The following is a 19,585-nucleotide window of genomic DNA, read 5'->3' as shown; positions in this document are numbered from 1 at the left end:
CCAGTTTTGACGAAGTGCAAAAGGACGCCTTCTTTTGGAAGGCTCACACGACGTACTTAGATGGCAGAGAGCGAGCGCGTATCCTAAGCGCTCTGAAACAAAAAACATCTCTGCGGCAACTCTGGCCGTAGATACCCCAGGACCCATCTGGACGAAGCCCGACTGGCCAGCAGCCTCTAGCGACGGCTTTCAAATTCTCGCCTAAGATTTTCACAGCAACATTGTTCCGAAGGGCGGTGCCTCTACCGGAAGTGGCCGCGAAATGCTACGCGAGGCGGCGCAATAATCTGCCCGTAGCGATCCGAATCAACAAAGGCGATCGCAGTTGGAGGGGTAGCGGGGTTTCATCGGATCAGGTGAGAGGAAAAAGAAACCTCGACAGGCTGATCGATCGTAGTTAGAGCTGTTTCAGGGTTTGTTTTGCCTGGAACAAGAATCGCGGGCCTTCCTTCGGGAGGAAGGTGGATTCTGCGGGGGGAGCCTTGGAGGAAGCTCTGCGGAGGGCTTTAAAGCCCTTGGCAGGGCAATATGGTACGCCCTTAAATGGCGAGGTGGGCAGGCTAATAATGCCTGTCCCTTGGTGGATAGATACAGTGCGGTTACTGCCGTGTTTTGATGAGCATTAATCCGATACTATTCCTTCCGGATCCCACAGTTCAGATGTTTGTGCAATTTCTATATTCAGAAAGAAACGCACATCCCGAGGAATACAAGTGTACGGTTTTATTACATTATAGGTATGCGTTGCTGCCGTTAGTCTTGTCCTGTTCGTTTCCTTAGGTGATTCAGGCTTTTTTATAAGGGACTTCATGTAAGTTGCTGCAGTGAAACGCAGAATTTTTGACAGGTTCTTTACTCTGTTAACAGTTGGTGTGAGTTAGACCTTGTGTTTTTGATGCGTGGATAATATTATCCCCCAGCTGGCACTAAATAAAAGGGTAGACCAAAATACTGACGTTGGGCCATGGGTCATGAAATGCAGGAACTATACACTCTGGTGGTTCTGTGCAAGTTTCACATTGAGTTAAGTAGCAACTGCATGCATTTTAATGCCTGTAGAGGTGCAAATATTGTGTATAGCAGATATTCATTTGTTATATGCTAAATGGTCCTCTAGCAATACTTAAGGATGGTAATTGTATTCACCAATATTAATCTTGTGTCTCAAGATTGCTTCTGTTATATGTAAGTGAATACTCACTCTGTTGACAATTAAAGGAGGATATAAGTCTGAATGAGTGGTTCTTTTTGGAATCATACATTTAATAAATATATTTAAATATATTTAGGGAGGCTTTCTCAGGCTCATGGCTTCTGATGTGCTACATTTCACCTGTCATAACTTAAGTTTGCTCCAGTTATTCATCAGTTATAAAATATGATCTTAAGAATTAAACCATATGTCAGGAGTGATGTACTGTGTATGTGTACACATACATTACATATACATACACACGCACATATATACTAAATATATATACTATATCTTCCTACAATGTGACGACAATTGCATCTCACTTTAAACTATTTTTCAACTGCTAGCCTTAGACCCTAAGTTTGTACATTATGTGTATGATTAGGTTTAGCATAACACAGAGACAGAAAATAAAGCAGTAATTCAGGCTGAATCCTTTCTTGATTCAGTTTAAAAGTATGATTTGTAAAAATTTATTACCTTAATCATAGTTCTGTTATTCAAACCAATCGAAGAAAAGGGAAATCTCAACTTTCTTTTACACACACAAACATCCTGAGATATGCAGGAATGAAATAAGGACATTGAGTGAGTAGTTGAAATGTTCAACACTTTCCCCATCTCATGCAAGATAGCTCTATAAATATTTTTAAATAAAATATTAGTTTATTAAATCAAATCAACAAACCATTTGCATGTATGTATAAGCTAAAGGTAAAAGGAGAGCTTAATTACTCTTTTTTTTCTTCAAATTGGATTCCATCTCAGCTTTAGTTCTGTCATGTATTCAGACATAGCATATTAATTAAATCTGCTAAGCTTAAAGCATGAAGTGCTCCAAAATCTCTTGGTAGATGGCTGTGTTGACCCTGGACTTAATGAAGCACAGTGGACCAACACCAGCAGATGGCATGGCTCCCCAAATCAATACAAGACTGTGGAAACTTCACAGTGGAGTTCAAGCATCTTGCAGTATGTGCCTCTCCATTCTTCCTCCAGACTCTGGGTTCTTGGTTTCCAAATGAGATGCAAAAGTTGCTCTCATCAGAAACGAGGACTTTGGACCACTGAGCAACAGACCAGGTCTGTTTTTCTTTAGCCCAGGTAAGACGCTTCTGACATTGTTTGTTGTTCAGGAGCGGCTTGACAAGAGGAATACGACATTTGAAGCCCATGTCCAGGATCCGTCTGTGTGTGGTGGCTCTTGATGCACTGACTCCAGCCTCAGCCCACTCCTTGTGAAAATCCCCATCAGCAGTCTTTCCCATGATTGTGATTCCTACTGAACCAGACTGAGAGACCATTTAAAGGCTCAGGAACCCTTTGCAGGTGTCATGGCTTCATTAGCTGATTAGAGTGGGACACTTTGAGCCTAGAATATTGAACCTGTTCACAATATTCTAATTTTCTGAGATTGTGGATTTGGGTTTTCATGAGCTGTGAGCCATAATCATCTCAATTATGACACATCACAGCTTGAACTATCTTGCTTTGTGTGTAATGAGTCTATCTCATATATTAGTTTCACCTTTTAAGTTGCATTACTGAAATAAATGAACTTTTGCATGATATTCTAATTTTTCGAGTTTCACCTGTACATCGATAGAACAGAATCAGAGGGCTGAAGGGACCTCATAAATCTTCTAGTCCAATGCTCTGCTCATGGCAGGAGCCTCATACTATCCCTGTCAAATGATTGTCCAGTCTATTTTTGTAAACCCAGTGATGGAGCACCCACAACACGGAGGCAAGGAATTCCATTGATTAATTGTTCTTGCTATCAGAAAATTTCTTCTTCTAAGTTGGATCTCTCTTTAATAACTTCCACCCATTACTTCTTCTCCTGCCCTTTGGTGCTATGGAGAGAAAATCAATCATCTCTTTTCTGGGACAACCCCTCGAGTACTAGAAGACAGATATTCTGTCTTTTTAATTCTTCTGTCCTGTCCCAGTTCACATAAGTACCACTTGAGAGGGATTTATTATGTTTATTTCACAACTAACTTCTGTATAACATTGTCCAAAACCCCATGTCAATTTCCCACAATTGGTAGCAACCTCGGTGACTGGACATCTTCCAACAAGGACAAAGGAGTTTACCAATATAGTGTGGCTAATGGAGGCAACAATGAGGTGGTTGGCTGGTCACAAAGTAGCAAGGCTCAAGCATGAAGCGAAGGATTGCAAATTGACAACAAGCAAATCAAAAAGGTTGCCAACAGTTTGGCTTCACTGGTTCTGAAGGACAATGCAGCAAAGAGCAGGTCTACCCAAGAAAGTCCAAGTCGAAACATGAGTTCCAGGAACAAGGTCAAGGCAATGAAGTTTTCTTTGAATTAAATGCATGAATCATGGCACAGGAAGAAAGCACTGAGATATGAAGCAAAGGAGAAAGGCAAGAAGCTGAAGACGTGACACTGAAAAAAACAAAATAATTGTTTCTGACAACCATCCAACCTTCTCTACCTGCTTAAATCAACCCAACTGGTTCTTCTCATTAGAAGGTGTAAGGCTGCCTCCTCGTGAGTAGTTTCGTGAGTTCTGCTGTGCTTCTTGGTGTTCAGCTCTTATCATGGATCAGGCGGGGCGGCAATTTTCTCATCAGAGTCATCTTGTGCCTTATCAGCTGGTCTTGTCAAAGATCACTCTTCCAAGCTGACTGGTGACAGTCATGCATCTCCATTTCCGGCTTGCATGGGCGTCTGCTTGTCCAATCAGTCACCCATTTGATCTTCCCAGGAATGCCTCCCTTTCAGCACTGAGCTCCAAAACCACCTGATGCCCCACATCACCCTTCCTGATGATGCCCTACCTGGCTCATCCTCCTCATCAGAGTTGTTATCTGGCACAGCCACCATACTTTCTCTTTGATAGGTTGGACATTCCTAACTCATATGATATAGCCTCCAGATCTTTTATCATCTTTGTTGCTGTTGTCTGCATACTTTTAAGGTTTCAACACCATTTTTTGTATAGTGGTAATTAGAACTACATGTAGTATTTTAAGTATGGTCTCACTAGTGGTGGTTGGTATATCTATCACTTCAGATGATCTTACTATGACTTATCGTGATCTTGATGCTACATACAAGTCACTCCTAACTACTACTAATTAATGTTCATTTTATCTGTGATTAAAAACTTGTAAACAGTGCATGTCACTTCTTGGCACATAAAGTCATGGTCACTGAGTAACACAAGTATCACTCATTTAGTTGTCTTCTTTCTGAAAAGTCATTTGGATGACCATTTTTGTAGAATTTGTAAATCATTTTGTTTTAATTTCCAACTTTAAAAAGTTATAAAAATATCTTATCAGAAGCAAATTTGAAGTCACAAGTTTAAAAACTTTAAAAAGCAGGTAAAATACATGATTTACCACAAATGAGTCTGAACCAGTAAAATAGCAGAAATAAGATTGATTAAAAATACGGTATCTATGGCAAGGTTAGAATCAGTTTGGTGAAATGAATAAGATATCAGGCTAGAAACTAGGAAACCCTGAGTTCTCTGGACATGGAGCCAGCTGGGTGACTTTGAGCCAGTCACTGTTTCAACTATAGGAAGAGGCAATGGCATACTAGTTCTTGGAAAACCTTGCCAAAAAAACCTGCATTATCCAGGCAAAGAATCAGACACAATTGAATGGAAGAAGAAAAAAGTAGCAAGGTTAGAGTGAGTGTTAAAATGTACATAATATGAGACCTAGGAGAATAAAAATGCCTTTGCTTGGCATGGCATCAGAAATGTCATGCTGTAATTCACATTTGCCTTACAAGGGACAATGTAGCAGATTTAGATTGTTGGTGTTATGGCAAGTGATGATCTGAACTGGGAAACACAAGGAGAACCATTGAAGAAATTTGCTTATCAGTGCAACTTAAATAAGTATCTCTACATTATATTTTGACACCCTCATGATCTGCAGTTACCAAGGAGCTATAAACTGTTTTAGAAAAAAAGTAATCATTAGAGAAGGCTAGTTATTCACAAGAGATACACATCCTTTAACATGCGGGAAATAGATAATGTCTCTTAACGTTAGTGTGTGAATCTTAATTAGTTCTTTTTGGAAGTGCTAATTATGACATACATAAAGGTATTGTTTTCTTTCTATCTTATGCAGCTGTAACTATGGAAGAATCTGGAAAATCATCTTCATATCCACAAAATGTAAGTTTTCATTGAGTTTGGCAATATGATACATCACTTAGGATGGAAAATAAATACACATAAAATAAATAAAAATCAGTGAATTATTTACTGCATTATAATGCAAGGAGAATTGTAATGTCACTGATTAAGGCAAATTAAAATTATATATATAATGAATATTCTGAAATGTGTATTGACTTTGTAAATGTTATATTACTCTACATGTAATGTTTTACAGCAAGTTTGTCCTTTAATCTTTTTTCTTCTTGTGCTGTTACATATTCTTTCAATCTACAACTGTGAATGCAATTTTTTTTATCAGTATCGAATACCAAAGAAAGGATCGAACACACAGCCAGATGATGAGCATATTCAATCTCCATTGTCAAGATTTGAAGTAATTAACCAATGGCAAAATCCATTTCAAGGGGTAAATAATAGCCTTTTCCTTTTCCACTGTTTTGGATAATTTAAGAACTACTCTAGGATAAGTTTATTAGCCATATTCTTAAAATTAGATATTCTATAATGACTTAAGAGGTATAATTGTATAACTGTATGAGTGCAATATTTGGTATTCAAGAACAGATCAGTTATTCAAGAGAATAACTTGAGGTGCTTATTGTCAGATAAACCTGGAACTTAAATTCATGGTTTTAGAACTGACCTTAACTTCATAGTTCTAGAACAGCATATCCAAGTAAATGCCCTTCAATCATCATGTGAGGTTCTTATTTAATGGACCACATGGTCTCACAAATGAGGACTGCCAGAATTGCTTTTACTAAACAGTGTGGTACTGTGGTGTGGTATCAGTGGTGGGATTCAAAAAATTTTACTACTGATCCTGTGGGCGTGGTGTGGCTTGGTGGGTGTGGCTTGGTGGGCATGGCAAGGAAAGGATACTGTAAAATTTCCATTCCCACCCCACTCCAGGGGAAGGATACTCTAAAATATCCATTCTCTCCCCATTCTTGGGGGGAAGCTTACTCCAAAATCCCATTCCCTCCCTACCCCACTAAGCTGCTTTTCAGCTCCGTTCTCCTGTGCAGCACAACAAAAGAAGACCCAGCTGATCAGCTGGGACTCGGGAGGCAGAGAATAGACAGGGGCTGGGCCAGTCAGAGGTGATATTTGCCGATTCTCTGAACTACTCAAAATTTCTGCTATCGGTTCTCCAGAACTGGTCAGAACCTGCTGAATACCCCCTCTGTGTGGTACACTTTATAACTGCATTGCTTGTGATGGAAATTCCAGTTTCAATTATTGTCATTAAGCAAGGACTACCTGTACTTATTAAACTCACCATTTGTCCATTCAACTGATAATCAAGAAAGTTGAGAAAATCCTGAATCCCAATGCAGACAAAACAAAGGTCCTATTCCATTGAATGGTGTACCATTCTTGGAAAGATTAAATAAAACGTTAACGTGTCCTTTCCTCTTCACTGAAGTAGGGTACAACCTATAGGTGAAATGCACTGAATGTCAGCAAGTCCATCTGACAACATGAATGCTTCTCCATGCCCCACAGTAGGACTCTCAAGTAATCTATTTTGATCACACCCGTATGCATTTAACTTCTGTTGCACATAGCTTTTCATTAGGTCTGAACATCAGCATTATATTAAGATTGATTTAGAGGGAATTCTGCTGAGAGTGACAGGTGTATCTGTTTTGGTTTTGATTGATTGTGATACCTTAAGCACTCTGGTAGAAGGGGAATGGCTATATTTAATTTGAATTTGACAACTTTGTCTGTCTACTTATAGTCCCTAAGAATTAGTAACTTGCCAGTTTTATTATTGATAATTGGATGTCTTTCATTGTAGGCAAAATTTTGTCAGCTTAAATGGAGGTTAGGTAGATTTGCTTAGAGCAAGTTGTTAATTACTAGAGACATTCTTGATTAAAACTGAATAAGGGCATATTGTTATGCAAAAAAAGTTCCCGCTAAACATGTTCTGCTGGCTTGTTGATGGATATTTACTTTGCGTTTGAATGTGATTCTACTACCGTAATTCAAACTTCCTGATTCAATGTGGGAATGAAAATACCAAATTCAGTTCTCCAGGTTTTATAGTCAGTCAACCAATCAATCAGAATAGAGCTGGAAGGGACCTTGGTGGTCTTCTAGTCCAACCCTCTGCTCAAGCAGGAGACCCTATATCATTCCAAAGAAGTGACTGTCCAATCTCTTCTTAAAAACCTCCAGTGATGAAGCACCCACAACTTCTGAAGGCACGCTGTTTCATTGGTTAATTGTCCTCACTGTTAGGAAGTTTCCCATCCATTCCTTGATTAGTTTCCATCCATTGGAAACTAAACAAGTTTTCCATCCATTGTACAACTATAATTTTCAATGGATTAGTTCCAATGGATGGAAACTAATCCATTGGAAATTATAGTTGTACAATCAAATTATTATTCAGCACCGTGTTTATTAGACAAAAATGTTGTATATCAATCAATTACATGTTTGGTGATTTTTAAAAATGTATCTTGTGCTCAGTTTTCCTTAAATATTTTTTACATTTTTTGAAATATTATCTCTTACCATCCCTATTTCAGTGGGCATCAGGATCAAGGAATAAAAGGATTCAGTCAAACTGGAAAAGGAAAAACATTGGTGATGAAAGATCAGTATTGGGGTGAGCAGATGATTTTTCATAAATCCATGCCATAATCTGTAACTGTACATTCTCTTGGATAAGCCTATCTGCAGATAATCTGATCCTCATATTTTTAATGAAAATACTATGAAAAATGTGCTACCATTGATAAGCCAAGCCAGACCTTGAAATTTTCATGTGTTTTAATTTTCACAGTTGGCTTATCCTTGAGTTAGTTTAGACTGTGAGATGAACCTGTGGATAAGTTTATTCACAAGTACATAGAGGTACCTTAAAAAAGTATTACCATATATACTTGTGCTGCATAAGCCCATTTGAGGATAAGCCTAAACCAGTTTTGGGGATGTATTTTACAACCTAAGATTCTCAGCTTGTTTTCCAGTATGTACATTACTTCCAGAGGATAAGTCCTATGAAGTATTGAGCCTTGTTTGTAGTATAATAGATATATTGTAAAAAAATAACTGTCACTGACAAAAATAGGCTGAACATCTCTGTTTTCTCTCACATTTAAAAAAAGGTTGGGTAAACAATGCCTGATCTGACATGTATGCATCATCTGAAAAAATATTTTTCCCTGAGCAGATTCATATTGAAGTATACTGTAAAACTATTGTTTTATTGGATTAAAATATGTATCAGATTGCAACTTAAATCGGCTGTATATGTATGTCTATTTAGACAACTGTTCTATTAGTTTAGCTGCTTCCTATTAAATTTGTATTACCATGAAGTCTAATCTTGTGGCGAGTTAGACGGCAAATACATTTAATAAATAAATAAAGCATGTTGTTTTTATATATACTGAAATGAGGTACAACAGTAGCAAAACAGATACTGAAATCAGTAATAAAGCAGTATATTAAAATCTTATGTGTTTAGCACCTGCCAGTTTGTAGGTGATATCAGTTTTACAACATTTTCAGACAGTTCTGTGTTGGTTTAGATTATAACTCCCTGTCAATTGAGACTTTCTGAAACTTTTGAAGCAAAGATATGCAAATACTAGAAGTCTTTCCAGCTCCAAAACTTTTAAACTTTTTTTCTCCTTTTTGTAGTGCAAGCTGTTCCTCATTTCTGATCTAATATCTACAAGAATAAGTAAACTACGACCTTCCACTTTGTTAACAATACAGTATTTCTAAACAATGATTTCTTTGAAATGGAGTTCAATTCTCAGAACTCCAAAAATGCTGGCTGGGGAATTCTGGGACTTAAAGTCCACATAGTTTAAAGTTGTCATGGTTGCAAAATACTGCTTTAAACTGGAAGCCTCCAGCAGCAAATGAGAGAAAGTGAGAGGGAAACAGAGAGCCTCAAATAAGGGAATAAATGTTTTTCCTTCTCTTATACTTTGGAAAAATGAGCAATTTGGTCTTGCAACTATTACTAATAGCATGTACTGCAAAATAATAAAAAATTAAAACCATAGCAGGATTAACATACCATTGAAAGTCCTAAGAGAATAAAAAATAATTTTCTGTACTAATAAAATATTAACGACATGCCAGGCACACGTTATTGGGGAGAAAATTGCAATGTTGGGGTACTATGAAAAAAACCCACTATTGGGTAGTCTCAGTAAGAGGAAGCATATGGAGCAAATCCTTGAAAGGTTACATACAGTGTGGATCAGAACATTTTAAGAAGCATTTGTTCATATATGATGGTCCCAAGCCATGAAGAGTTTTATAGGTTAAAACCAGCACTTTGAACTGGAACCAAATCTAATTTGGAGCCAGTGAAGATTATAACAAACTAATAGGTATGCTTATCACCCAATTTCAGGCAATTCTCTTGATACAGCATTTTTTACTAACAAGTTTTTAAACTTTTAAACATCTTGCAGTAATTTAAATAGGTTACTAGGGCATGGACAACTATAACATTCTTGTATTTAAAGACAAGAATGGTTGCAGAATCAGTCCTGAGCTGTGAAACTGATCTGGCAGGGTAGAGGAAGAGTAGAAGTTCCATCCAAAACACTCACCTGGACAGATGAATGAACCATTAGTAGCATCTCTGCCTCAGCTAACGTCAGCTTAGATTTGTTAAACATCATCTGATCCATTATCATGAATGGGGAGTTTAGCAATTCTACTGTTTCATCTGAATCTCATGAAAAATAAAAATTGAGTTAGCATACCAGCAGATGTTCTAAACCTCCAATTTTATCTCAGTCAGCAACTTTTCAGTTGTAGACAATATCTTCTGTCACATTTCCATTAATTTTTAGAGGAACTTGGGAACTGCATTCTAGGCTTTGAGGAACCTATATGGCCATGTGATTCAAATTATCTACCCTTTCATTAAACCGCAGTTTAGCTTTGCACAGGGATACTAATGATATTTTTATTTTAGACGTTTCAATTACTGCTGAAAATAATAAGAGTAGTATTAGTATTTCATTCTTGGTTGCATAGTGTCTGCTGACAAAGGAAATATTATATACAATAGCTGGTTTTAATGGAATTACACAAAGCAGTCAAAAGAGGTAACTTGCAATGTACAGGAACATATATGTGAATATTTCAGATTCTTAAACCAGAAACTTTTTGCAAGATTCATACAACTGCTTTGAAAGTTACACCCATCTATATCCATAGTTGAGTGCGTTCAAAGCTACTTTCTGAATTTTTGCAGAGCCCTAACAGTAATCAATCTTGGAAATCTACTTTCTTCATTTTTCCCCACGATGTACTTCTTCAATTCAGCCTGCTGGCAAGATGGACTTCACAGAGTGACAAACTGGAAAATATTTGGGACTAGCAGCTCTTTACTGTAAATAATACCAATAATTATATGCCCTAGTACAGTGTTAATCCTTTGAAAGAAAATATGCAGTACACAAAGCATCTTTCTAAATTATTAATGTTGATGAATCTTTTTCCACGCTTGCACATCTTTTTCAAAAATTACTCTTAAGAATCTTTACTATGTATTTTATGCCCAGCTTTTGCTTTCCTTTTGCCCAAATGTGTAGAATATATGAACAAAAATTTGATTTTATCACATGTAACCTTTCTCTATTTGCTGTTTTGATTTTGGTGGAACTATATCATATAACTAACTAGGACTTCTTAATATGCTACGATCACAATGGGCATGGATATGTCTAGTTACTGACTTGGATTTTGTTATGTCTAAAATTCATAATTTCTAGAGTTTGAAATGTATCTCTGGATTACAATTCTAAGTTGCTGAATGTATGACATTTCAACTGTATTACTAAACAGCCCTAATTAACCAACTGAATTTCTGAATGTAATTGAAAAAGTCCAGAGTGAAGACTAAGCTAATGTCAGAACTGTGCCAAGAAGATGCATCTGTAATAAAGTGGAAATTCTGATTCAGATTTTGGATAGTTCCTTCTCTTTCAAGTTTTAGTTATTAGATTTTCATTGTTATTCTGTGACCATTTCTGTATTGACAACTTGTAGAGTAAATCATGGATATTCCTACAGAAATTTTGGAATCTTTCAAACAAAACATCCAATTCTGCCATTTAGGCATAATGACAGTGACCGCATACTATCATAAAATATGCTTCTAATGCAAACCTTGGTAAAGATTTCAGTCATTACTGATGCAAAGACAAAGAAGACTACAACAGCCAAGCAAATGTATAGCAAATAAAGCTGTGTCAAAGAGGAAAATGTAGAAGCAATTTCTCTCTGTAGAGTAGAATAACTATCCTTAGCTGGATTATGAAGGACACTTGGTTGAATTCATGTATCCTAATTCGACTTGCTTATTTGCTATCATTATTATTACATGTATGACAGGCAACCCAAAGTTATCTTGACGAATGTCCTGAAGACGGAATTAGGAAGAAAATATATAAAGACGCAGTTTGTAACTGATGCTCATTTATCTCATACTATCAAGTTGCAGTCAAATCAACAAACCTCATCATCTGTTGACACTCTAGAGATACGGCACATATTAAATCCTCTTCACCAATCCCCCTTTTTATCAGAAAGGTATGTCTTATTAAGTCTGCCTTAGACATAACACAACTTGTTATTAAAATAATTGTGTGCAATTGTGTCTCATGAATAAGCATTCCACAGTACATTTTATTCACTTTTAATATCTTCACTAAAGCTTCCTGAGGCATCCATGTAATTTCCATTTAGAATTGTTTCATTTGATAGGGAATTTGTAAAGTTACATCTCTTTGACAGTTCATATCTGGGAAGAATTGATTTAAGCTTAACATCTGGAAGAAAATTCCTTTTCTTTTCCCTCTTCCCCTTTCCACAGCTGTTTTTCCTTTAACTTTTTTCTTGAGTGTTCATTAAACTAGTTTTCAATTCTATTTCCGAAGAAGACATAGAATAGCAGCATGCTTCTTTCTTAGTAGATCCCTTGATGTTACATAGAACTTTAGCATTCCAGCAGAAGACTTTAAAAAAAAAACATTGAAAATGCAGAATGTCTGCAAATGCCTTTTTGAGGATCAACAAATGTCTTAGTGCACATGGGCATTGTGCAACAGATCCCTTTAATACCCCAAACCTTCCCTTCCACTTTCTCCTTCCCATGGTAATTTTACCATAATATATGATTCTAAACGAAACAGTCAAATTGTAAATGAGTTCTTCTTTAGGAATAGTTTCTGTAGATAATAATTCTACATACAGAGTTCAGAAAGAAATAAGTATGTGTTTGTATGTGTGTTTGTTGTTGTTGCAAATATTTCTTGCAATTCAAAACACTAGTCAATAGCTTACTAAACTGATAGCAATTTAATTAGGATTTTTCTATTGACCTTTTACATCCATTTAAGAGTAAGCTTTGATTGTGATGAATATTTTCCTCTATTCAAAGTGGATTTTCTCATTTTATTTACTGAATTGCAATGCATGCTGATTTTTTAATGATGCTGATACCAGTGTCAACAGAAAGTCAGTGAAACCATCAATAGCATTTTTAACTGATCATATCTGAATTTTTCTTTTGGAATACTTCACTTACTTTCTTTTCATTTTTTGAACATTTTTGGGGGAGCTATGATGAATGAAAATTTGACATTATTTAGACAGTTACAAAATAATTCATCATTTTGATACATTGAGGAGTATTAATTATTATATGTATAGCAGGCAACCTAAAGTTATCTTGACGAATATTCTGAGGACAAAAACAGGAAGAAAATACATGAAAAAGCAACTTTTATCTGATGCTAAATTATCTGATGCTAACAAGCTGCAATCAGATGAACAACCCTCCTTATCTATTTCCAGCCTAAAATCATGTCAAACAATAAGTTCTCAACAAAGCTGTATTTTGCCTAAAAGGTATGTCATTCAAAACAGTGTTTTAATTATTGTTTTCCTCTATCACTAAAAACAGAGTTTCAAACTAATGCATGTATAAATATATATTTGAAGCTACAGTTAAACAACAAAACACAAATTACGCATGGAACAAGTTCATGTATGCTTTAAGTAGAAAATAATTTTAGTTATATTGCAGCCTTTCTTCATATGTGCTTCTGAGGATATCTGTATGCTCATTGAACTCTTTTCACAGTTTATTGCTTTGATTAAGGTATGCATTGGAGTATTTGCTCTGTGGATGACATAGGAAATCATTAAAAAGATTAAAAATTTATATAGACTGAATCAGTAGTGGGATTCTCATTTTTTTACTACTGGTTCTGTGGGCATGGCTTGGTGGGAGTGGCAGGGGAAGGATACTGTAAAATGTCCAGTCAAAGGTGGTATTTGCTGATTTTCTGAACTACTCAAAATTTCCACTACCGGTTCTCCAGAACTGGTCAGAACCTGCTGAATACCACCTCTGGACTGAATGTTCCATTATAATACACTGCTGAAAAAAATAAAGGGAACACAAAAATAAGACATCCTAGATCTGAATGAATGAAATATTCTTATTAAATACTTTGTTCATTACATAGTTGAATGTGCTGACAACAAAATCACACAAAAATTATCAATGGAAATCAAATTTAGCAACCCATGGAGGTCTGGATTTGAAGTTACACTCAAAATTAAAGTGGGAAAAAACATTACAGGCTGATCCAACTTTGATATAATGCCCTTAATACAAGTCAAAATGAAGCTCAGTAGTGTGTGTGGCCTTCACGTGCCTGTATGACCTCCCTACAACACCTGAGCATGCTCCTGATGAGGTAGTGGATGGTCTCCTGAGGGATCTCCTCCCACACCTGGACTAAAGCATCCCCCAACTCCTGGATAGTCTGTGGTGCAACGTGGCGTTGGTGGATGGAGCGAGACATGATGTCCCAGATGTGCTCACTTGGATTCAGGTCTGTGGAACGGATGGGCCAGTCCATAGCATCAATGCCTTCGTCTTGCAGGAACTGCTGACACACTCCAGCCGCATGAGGTCTAGCATTGTTGTGCATTAGGAGGAACCCAGGGCCAACCGCATCAACATATGGTCTCACAAGGGGTCTGAGGATCTCATCTCGGTACCTAATGGCAGCCAGGCTACCTCTGGTGAGCACATGCTGTGCGGCCCCCTAAAGAAATGCCACCCCACACCATTACTGACCCACTGCCAAACCAGTCATGCAGAAGGATGTTGCAGGCAGCAGAATGTTCTCCACGGCATCTCCAGACCCTGTCACGTCTGTCACATGTGCTCAGTGTGAACCTGCTTTTATCTGTGAAGAACACAGGGCGCCAGTAGCGAATTTGACAATCTTGGTGTTCTGTGGCAAATGCCAAACGTCCTGGATGGTGTTGGGCTGTAAGCACAACCCCCACCTGTGGACATCGGGCCCTCATACCACCCTCATGGAGTCTGTTTCTGACCATTTGAGCAGCCACATGCACATTTGTGGCCCGCTGGAGGTCATTTTGCAGGGCTCTGGCAGTGCTCCTCCTGTCCCTCCTTGCACAAAGGCGGAGGTAGCGGTCCTGATGCTGGGTTGTTTCCCTCCTACGGCCTCCTCCATGTCTCCTGATGTACTGGCCTGTCTCCTAGTCACGCCTCCATGCTCTGGACACTACGCTGACACACAGCAAACCTTCTTGCCACATTGATGTGCCATCCTGGAAGAGCTGCACTACCTGAGCGACTTGTGTGGGTTGTAGACTCCACCTCATGCTACCACTAGAGTGAAAGCACCGCCAGCATTCAAAAGTGACTAAACCACCAGCCAGAAAGCATAGGAACTGAGAAGTGGTCTGTGGTCACCACCTGCAGAACCACTCCTTTATTGGGGATGTCTTGCTAACTGCCTATTGCTTTCCACCTGTTATCTACTCCATTTGCACAACAGCATGTGAAATTGATTGTCAATCAGTGTTGCTACCTAAGTGGACAGTTTGATTTTACAGAAGTGTGTTTGACTTGGAGTTACATTGTGTTGTTTAAGTGTTCCCTTTATTTTTTTGAGCAGTGTATATTCTACTGGGAGAACTTCCATATTGACAAACTTAATGTTCCTAATCGATGTATGTTTTAACATTGAAATACAGTGGAAATCTTCAAACTTCATTCAAAAAAATAAGGCTTGAATTCAAAACATTTTTTGAAGATAAAGAACAAGTAGCTTATCTTAATATATTAAAACTATAGAATTTTAATTGTCATTTTTTCTCTATAACTTCTTCGTCTTTTAAGAAGAGGTATTGTATTTTTCATCTTATAAAAGATATTTAGTGAGGGTTCTAAATACTGATGGATTGAATTGTTGAGGTATTTTCAAATAAATTATTATCTGAGTAATCTACACTTGTTCAAGGATTTGAATTCAATGGAATTATTTTTAATTGTATCACTACCTTAAAAATGTCTTACTTTTCTTGGGGTTAGATTTTTTAAAATTTTTGAATATAAACAAGTATATTCAATGTATATTTCAAACAGTTTTCATACTGTTTCAGTGTCTCATGTAGTTCTGATAAAATGTATGTAATAAAACAATATTGAATTGGTAAAGAGTCAGTTTTAATAAGTTTATTTAAGGCTATTTTTCTAATTTTGTTTCTACAGAATTATTAATAACATCTTTATTCTCTCATTATAAGAAATAGCTCTTGTGAGTTATGTCGCTAACTTATTTCCTTAAAAGTACCTTTACTATGATGTGGATAATAAGCAAATTATTTTTAAAAATGTAATAAGTTGTTGCATTTTTATTATTTAATTAGTTTATAGGCCTAGCTTTGTGTTGCATAGAATAAATAATATCTTTCAGTATACCCAAGCACTACATTTTTTATAGTTCAATACTTATGAACTTTTTACAAAAATAATTTTATATAAAGTAGCTTACAGTAGCATGACATGGAAATAAATTAAGCTGCAATCTGATATGTTCTGCATTGGAGATTTTTTCATTTAGATATGATGGTGATGATGATGATAATGATTATAGGTTTTCTTCAGGTTGTTAGTCCCAAGAAATGGAAGTTTTCTTTATTTCCAAGTATCAGTAGTAAAGTAAAATAAATTGTTCTTCAACAAATTCATTTTTTCACTTCTAGTTTTCTGAATGGGAAGGCTTGGTGGCATCAACATAATCATAATTACCATTGCCATTTTTATTGAGCTGAGTTGATCTGAGGCTAGGATTTTCCCCCAAAGGGCTTTCAGTCCTGTGAACTATTTGTGGTCTTGAACAACTGAGATACTGGTTTATCGTTTCAGTGAGAGTTTGATTTGTGGATTTCTTTATATCAGTGGTGAGGGAAAGAAAGTGTGTATGCTTTTAAACCAAATTTTGATTGATAGAATCTAATTGTGTAATCTTGTAATTATAAGAGTCCATAATCCTGTGAGACTGGGACAATTTAGAAATGGAAATTTAACTTTGGATTCTATTTAAACATCTCCACTAGGCTCCAAGCTTTCTCATTTGAACACTGAGAAAACTTTATCTCAGAAAATGCCTTAAGGTTGGCATGACAGGATGATTTACTGAATCCTAGGTCTTGCATTTCCTGCTATTGTGGCAAGCCTACAAATCTACCTATGATTTGGCCAACACTGATCTAATTTCCAAATACTGTGAGCATTAGGGAAGATTTTTAAAAACAATAAGCCATAAAAAATAAACAGTGCTCTGATCAACTACAGCCAATAGAGCTGTAAGGTTTATCAAAGAGGATTGTTTTCCGTGGATATTGAATTATTATTAATATTGGCAGTTTTATTGAGATCTGGCTCAGGACTAAAGCAGAATTAAGCAGGGCCTGGCTAGTATCTGAATATATTGTTATTATTATTATTCATTTGATCTTTAGACAAAATTGGAAAGCAAAAGTCAACCCAAAGAAAGCAAGGGCAACCTATCTCAACACTTGCAAATAAAGCTTCAGGGGTATGACCTGACAATTACTAGAAATTAAGCCAAATTCAGAAGTTTACACTTTGGAGGGTGTTGTTTACTTGTTTTTTGTTTTGTTTTTAAATAGAAAGTTAATTAATAATTTTGTTTCTTCCCAGATGTGAAAATTATCCAAAAAGATCACATGAAAAGAAACAATCTAAAGATACAGAACTTAGTAATGCTTTGCAGACATTAAAAAAATGTGATGTATTGCTAGAAGGTTTGTAAATAATATATTTTTAATCCATTGTAATATTTAGATAAAATATAACCTTGGCCAGGATAGAGTTATCTCTGATCTAAAGTCAACAAGCACAGTCACTGTGTTTTTGTATTACTGCAGTATGTTTTATACAGATTGTTTTATCATAAAATATAAATCAGTGTTGGTTTCATTGATAATTTCATCCACAAAATCATTCTGGTCATTTTCATGGCATATCACATCTCATAGATACGTGCACTACTTACCCTATATGAAAGTTTTTGAAGCAATTATTTGAAAATCATGCTGCACCAAATGCTATAGAACTTAATACAAAGAACTTGATATCAAACATCAAGACTACCTTCATTTATCATAATATAGTTTAGGATGAAAGAGAATGGATATTTTTTCATTTTCTAATAATTGAAATGATAAATAAATAATTAAAAATACATCAAATAAGCAGATTAAACACACACACACACAATGAGTGAATATAGCACAGACTTCAGTGGTAGGATTCAATTTTTTTACCACCAGTTCTATTGGCATGGCTTGGTGGGCGCAATTTGCGCACACCCAGGTGGTTTGCTACTGACCTTCTGCAATCCTGTTCAGCAGTTGATGCATGGCAATCTGCTGTGCCACATGAAGCAGCTGAGCTTCAAAATCAGGAAATAAAGGTAAAAATAGAGCTGGGGCAGGCCCAGCAGCTGATAGTCAGAGCGAACCGGTTCGCTCACAGGTGATCCTCAGAGCTACCGGTTTGATTGAACCGGGCTGAACTTGTAGAATACCACCACTGACAGACTTGAAATTATTAGTAATATGTAGAGGCATCAGACAGTTTCAGTAAACTTGAAAAAAAATTGCAGTCTTCTTAGATGTATCTGAAAATTGGTCACAAAGAAGAATATTTGTAGTGTATTATATTTGGAATGAAATTATTTCCTGTTGTAGTAGTTGCGATCTAGAAATATCAAAACTAATTGTTTTAGATTGTTGAGTTTTAAAAATGTTATCTTTCATGTATTCTTCCAACCGTTAATGTAGAGATTGGCAAACTTGATATTTAGACTTCATACATCATCAGCCTAGCAGTTGAGGATTATAGTTTTGTCAAAACATCCAGCAGCTGCTGTTGCCATATTAGCTTTCAGTTTCTCTTTGCATACCATGACTAGCATGTACAAAGTGGTTGTTTTCTTGGAATTAAATAGGCTTGAATGGAAGTATTAATAAAAATGTATTTCCATTTGACTCTTCAATATTTCATTATTTTTAAAGACTGCAGAATCAATAATAAAGATGGATACAAGGCAGGGAAAAGCCAAGAGGACTTCAAAAATCTTTCTCCTTCTTTGAGGAAGTCAAGCTGTCAGAATAATGAAAGCAGAAAAAGAAGAGGTGTTTTCCGTAGCCACTGGAATGAAGCTTCTCCCAAAAAATCACTATTGGTAAGTATATTATATATACTTGCTATAATGGCAAGTATCTGTAGCTCAGGTGTAGGATGAGGATAAAGGTTTATTCTCTGAACTTGTGTGTTCGTTTCCGAACATTTCGTTACCAGCCTGGGTAACATCTTCAGGGAAGTTAAGGTGTGGGTGTATCAAGTGAGGGTCTTGTGACAGGTCTTGTGTGAATCATCTGTGAGTCTTGTGACAGGTCTTGTGATAAGGAGATCTTGTGATCTCAGGTCAGGGTCACTTGGAGGTGAACTTCTGTTGTGTGGGGCGGGTGAAGTTGCATGAGATGGTTGAAAGTCGGTGCTGTTTGTGATTGACTATACAGTTGATTGGGATTCTGAGGGGTTTGTAGGCTGGTTGTAGGTCAATGTGTCTGTTGATGGAATTGCTGGTGGAGCAGGCTTTGATAAACTAACAAGTATGGCATGTGGTGGCGTGGCCAATGATTTTTGCATTGCTCCAGTTGAACTGGTGCTGTTTGGTGTCAGTGTGGGTAGAGATTAAGGATTTTGGATTGTGGCATTTGACTGCTAGCTGATTTTTGTGAATACTGATTTTTAATAGATGTGATGTTTATCCCACATAGAATTAG

The 19,585-nt window shown here is 36.7% G+C and overlaps 1 protein-coding gene across 5 annotated transcripts in view; it reads left to right on the top strand.

Annotated features, from left to right (window-relative positions):
* Positions 1 to 289: 289 nt before the first annotated feature.
* SENP7 (SUMO specific peptidase 7) overlaps positions 290 to 19,585 on the top strand; it is a 40,326-nt gene continuing 21,030 nt past the window's right edge. For 2 of the 5 annotated variants that reach the window (XM_087937354.1, XM_026700829.2), the window contains exons 1-8: positions 290 to 356; positions 5,322 to 5,368; positions 5,673 to 5,780; positions 7,921 to 8,000; positions 11,768 to 11,965; positions 13,088 to 13,285; positions 17,433 to 17,536; positions 18,812 to 18,981. In XM_087937354.1, the coding sequence (XP_087793480.1) occupies positions 5,330 to 5,368; positions 5,673 to 5,780; positions 7,921 to 8,000; positions 11,768 to 11,965; positions 13,088 to 13,285; positions 17,433 to 17,536; positions 18,812 to 18,981 (897 nt within the window). In that variant the 5' untranslated portion in view covers positions 290 to 356; positions 5,322 to 5,329. Of the gene's footprint in view, positions 357 to 662; positions 738 to 5,321; positions 5,369 to 5,672; positions 5,781 to 7,920; positions 8,001 to 11,767; positions 11,966 to 13,087; positions 13,286 to 17,432; positions 17,537 to 18,811; positions 18,982 to 19,585 lie in introns of those variants that run through there. The other 3 variants (XM_087937356.1, XM_087937355.1, XM_087937357.1) reach the window with 2 other exon arrangements.

Source organism: Pseudonaja textilis, chromosome 7 (genome assembly GCF_049901715.1).
Source record: "Pseudonaja textilis isolate UNSWEBS1 chromosome 7, rPseTex1.2, whole genome shotgun sequence".
Lineage (NCBI taxonomy): Eukaryota > Metazoa > Chordata > Lepidosauria > Squamata > Elapidae > Pseudonaja > Pseudonaja textilis.
This window is presented reverse-complemented; position numbering and strand designations above follow the sequence as displayed.